This window comes from Colletotrichum jinshuiense, chromosome 9 (assembly GCF_051148585.1).
Source record: "Colletotrichum jinshuiense chromosome 9, complete sequence".
NCBI classification, from domain to species: domain Eukaryota; kingdom Fungi; phylum Ascomycota; class Sordariomycetes; order Glomerellales; family Glomerellaceae; genus Colletotrichum; species Colletotrichum jinshuiense.
The window spans coordinates 915,051-919,214 of record NC_139316.1 but is presented as its reverse complement, the minus strand read 5'-3'; the positions used below and the strand labels follow the sequence as shown (position 1 = coordinate 919,214).

Below are 4,164 nucleotides of genomic sequence, written 5' to 3'. Positions count from 1 at the left end.
TCACAGCAGGTCCTTCAACACCTGCACCCGGGCCCGCGCCACGTCGGACCCTTGGTCGCCATCGGCCATCAACTCCATGATCTGAATCATGCGCGCTGCACCGCTGTCAGTCACCATCTCCACGTCGCCACGCTCGGGGGCCAAAACATGAACGAAAAAAGAAAAAAAAAAGAGCAAGGTGGGGAGGGGGGAAGGGGGAAGGGGGCGAAAGCCCGGAAAAGGGCGGAATCAGACTCACAAATGTCGGCCCTCGCCCGCACGAACAACGGGTCCCTGTCCGACGCCTCCGCCGCCGCCGGGTCCCTGGCCGTCTCCCGGAGCACGCTGCCGATGCACAGCGCCTCCAGGAACGCCCGGTGGTTGAAGACCCACCACACGCGCGCCTCGAGCTCGAAGATGCTGAACAGCAGGAAGAAGGAGTTGATTGCCTCGTGCGCCGCCTCGAGCGTGCCGCGGACGTTGACGGGCACGTCGGGGCTCTCCGACGCGTGCACCAGCATGATGTTGTGGTGGTAGTTGCTCGTCAGGAACAGCGTCTGCCGCACGACGCGCTTGTTGTTGCGCGCCAGCGCCCCGAGGCTCTCGGCGTCCCACGACCGGAACACGTCCGGGAACGAGCGGTACACGGCCCGGAAGTCGGCCACGAGCTTCGACTTGTGCCGCGCCGTCGTGCAGATGGGCAGGTCGAGCGAGCGCGGCGAGCAGATGGTCTCCTGCACGAGGTTCGCCAGCGTCCAGGACCCGCGGATGTAGGCGATGTCCGTCGGGTCGCTCGAGGCGATGGCCGAGCCGTCGTCGAGGAGGTCCTCGACCGAGACGTCGGTGTGCGTTGCCGAGGGGGGCAGGGAGAGGAGGACCGTGAGGAACGTGTCCTGGAGAAGGACGGCCTGCCAGAGCTTGCGGCGCTGCTGCTTCTCGAAGATGCTGGCGTCGGGCGTGACTAACACGGTGTCAGTAGTCGGTACACTTTGGACGACGGAAGGACCTTTCTCTCTCTCACCAATGTTGGGGTCGCGGTGCAGACCCATGGCGTACGCCTGGCGTACGATAACGCCCGCAAATGCCCAGCCGTCCGAGGCATGGTTGTCGTTGATCAGGAAATATGTCAACCTGGTCCCGTTAGCCTCGCCGCTCTCCTGAGATATCTCAACTCCGGTCTCGAGTGGGACCACTCACAACACCATGGCCTGGATGGAGCGTAATGACGCCGCGCTCAGGTAGGAGAACATGCGCAACGCCTGGTTGCTCGCCGACGCGTAGAACTCGGCCGTCTGCTTCCCGTCCTTTGGCGACGTCGACGTCACAAACTGCGTCCCCAGCGCTAGCATGACGAAGATGAGCCCGACGAAGGCCGGGTCGACGCGGTTCTTCTCCTCGGAGTTCATGCTCCAAAAGTGCTCGTAGTCGGCGTAAAAGGTCTGCCGGTGGATCATGGGGTAGACGGGGTCGACGCACTCAAAGTACTGGGCGAGCAGGATGTCGGCCTGGATCTTGTCCGGCAGGACGGAGATGACCTCGGGCAGGCCGCCCTCGCAGGTCCAGTAGTTGGCGAACGGGTGCTCCGAGCCGATGCCGAAGACGCTGCTGGCGGTCGGCAGCGAGTAGGGCACGTTGGAGAGCAGGCCGGTGGAGGAGGAGAAGGCGATGGAGCCGACGGAGCCGCGCGACGTGAAGCCGCGGCCCTCGATCAGGCCCCTGTCGGCGATGTTGGGTATGGTGGACACATCGCTGGTCTTCTTCTTTGGGGGCTTCGTCATGCGGCGGCCGTTGCTGGCCGACCTCGTTGTCTCCCTGGTAGTTGTGTTAGTCTGCCGTTGGTGGGAACCTCGGGAAGGGGGGGTGAGAGAACGCACTCGAGGAGGTTGGCGACGTGGGCGTATTTGCATTCTGTCTGGCGCTTGATGCATGCCAGGCAATGAGGTCTGCCGCGGTCACACTGTCATGCGTGTTAGTACCGGTCTCGGTGATGTTGATCTGCTGCAACATGAGAGTATGTATGGGCTGAGTAATCAGACTCGGGGAGGGCCAATTCTCGAGATTGGGGACCTGGAGAAACAAGGTTCAGGCGGTATGCATGCCACGTGCCAAGTGCGATGTGAATTACACTCTCAATCGCAAAGTCTGCGATTGGCGGCGGAGCGGCCATGGGAATGTAGCGGCCGTGGAAACTCCCATGGCGGTGCGACGTTGTCACTTCGGGCCAGCATCGGCGCGCGATGCGACGACGACGACAACGGTGGACCTTGGAGGCCGCGAGCGGGGATAGACAGCAAGCACGCAATCAGGGGGTGGGTGTGAAAAAACGCCGGAAGGAAACAAAAAAGACCAAACAAAATAAAGACAAAGCGTGAGAGGGACGCTCTGGGAATAAACAGAATAGCCTTGCTGGAACTCTAACGAACCTTTGTCTTGCGCTCGACGCACTCGTGGCACGACAGCGTGGGCTTGTTGCGCTTCTGCCTCTTCCTGGCCGGCTCGTCGGGGGTTGCCGACAGGCCGTCAGGGCTGGCCGAGTTGCCGTCGACGCTGTCCTCCGACTTGATGCCGCTGTACGGGTAGCCCTGCGGCGGCGGTGCTGCTGACGATGAAGACGACGGCCCGGCGGCTACGACCCCATTGTGCGTCTGAAGGGGCGGCGGCGGCGGCGGCGGCAGGCGTCCATGATCTGAGGCCGGTGATGCGTATACTGTTGAGGCCGAGCTCGGCGTGAACGGCGGCTGCTGTGGTTGTTGCTGCGGGCGGTCTTGGGTGGCCATGGCAGCAAGCTGAGGACGATTACGTCGATTGGGGGTCAATTGAGCCAGCCAATTAATCAATCAATGGCCGACGCCGATCCGACGCTGATGCCAATTCCCTTGCCCGGCGCCAATTGGCAATTGGCAAATGGCAAATGGCAAACGGGCAATTAAATATGCTTTGCTCCAGTCCCCGTTCGGGGGGGGCGCGCGCGCGCGGCGGCGGCGGGTGGTGCTGCGCTGCGCTGTGCTTGCTTCCCTTCCGGAGGAGATTGCTATATGCGCAGGGCCGTCTCCGGGGCCACGGGGTCGGGAGGAGTTGCGAATGGCGGACAAGGATTTCCGGCGTACGAATTGGAACAGTGGCCGTGCCGGAAATAAGGCAGAGAGGATGGACGATGGCGGCGGCGGTGGTGCGGGCTTGGGTCGCGTCGCCGTGTTGCCGTGCTCAGCGGCGGTCGGGAGCCCGGAGGTGGGAAAAAGGTCTTGGGTCTTCTGGGAATAAACAGGCGATTACGCAGGAACACAGATTGGGGGGTGAAAGCGATGGGAATAAGGAGGGGGGGGAATGGGGGAGACGGCGGGAAGGGGGACTTGACTTTGGGAGACACGGGCGGCCAAAAAATAAAAAAAGAGGGGAAAGGCGTCGGCTTCAGAGTTCAGCTGTCGCTGAGCGTGCGTTGTGTGTTTGTGTGTGTGTGTTGCGTCCCATGTGCCAGCAAGCCAGCTTCTCCAGGCTTAAACCAGCCAACAAAGTCCCAACCTAATCGATCCAACAACGGCCAGGGTGAATAGGTAATGGATGAGAAATCCGGGCAACAACCAAAGAAAGACCAAATCCTTTACACAGGGACCCCCAACGGGCGCTTCTGCTCGCTCGCCGCCTACCGTCGGATCCAGGCCCTGTCTCTCCAATCACTCCTCGACCATACCATGCACATGGATGGGATGGTGGGAGTCCTCACCGGGGCCGGGACGCCGCCGCCGGTGTGAGCGAGTGCTCCACGGTTCGCGACGCGATAGCACGCTTTTTACTCGACAGAATCATCAACGAGAAGGAGAAAGAGCACACTCGGAAACCCCCCGAGCTCCATCCCATGGGCTGGCTGGTTGGATGGCCGAGGCCAACTGCCGGCCGGTCGACGGCATGGTTCTGGATGGCTGGGGTCCTAATCTTGGTCCAGTCGACCCCTTCTTGCATAGACGATCAGAGAGCCGCTAATGGCATTTGCCGCCGGGGGTGCAATCGCGGAAGCCTTCCCGGCGCCTTCAAAAGAGAGAGAGAGAGAGACTGAAAGAGGTTGGCCGCTGCCCGGATCTGTGTCTCCAGCCCCAGCAACCGGTTTTGCTGAATCCTGTGCCGATCAAGTGCCTGCCGGCAGCCCTGAGAGGCAATGGGCCGGTCCATTTGAAGGCGCATTCCTCGACT

General features: G+C 61.8%; 1 protein-coding gene across 1 annotated transcript; it reads right to left on the bottom strand.

Annotated features, from left to right (window-relative positions):
• On the bottom strand, window positions 1–2,756 carry EsH8_IX_000263 (Zn(II)2Cys6 transcription factor; the record flags this gene model as incomplete). Its single annotated transcript, XM_083266599.1, has 6 exons — window positions 1–95; window positions 239–940; window positions 1,001–1,110; window positions 1,177–1,791; window positions 1,854–1,936; window positions 2,403–2,756. The coding sequence occupies 6 exons, from the start codon at window positions 2,754–2,756 to the stop codon at window positions 1–3; spliced, it is 1,959 nt and encodes a 652-aa protein (XP_083130164.1).
• Between the last annotated feature and the right edge of the window lie 1,408 nt (window positions 2,757–4,164).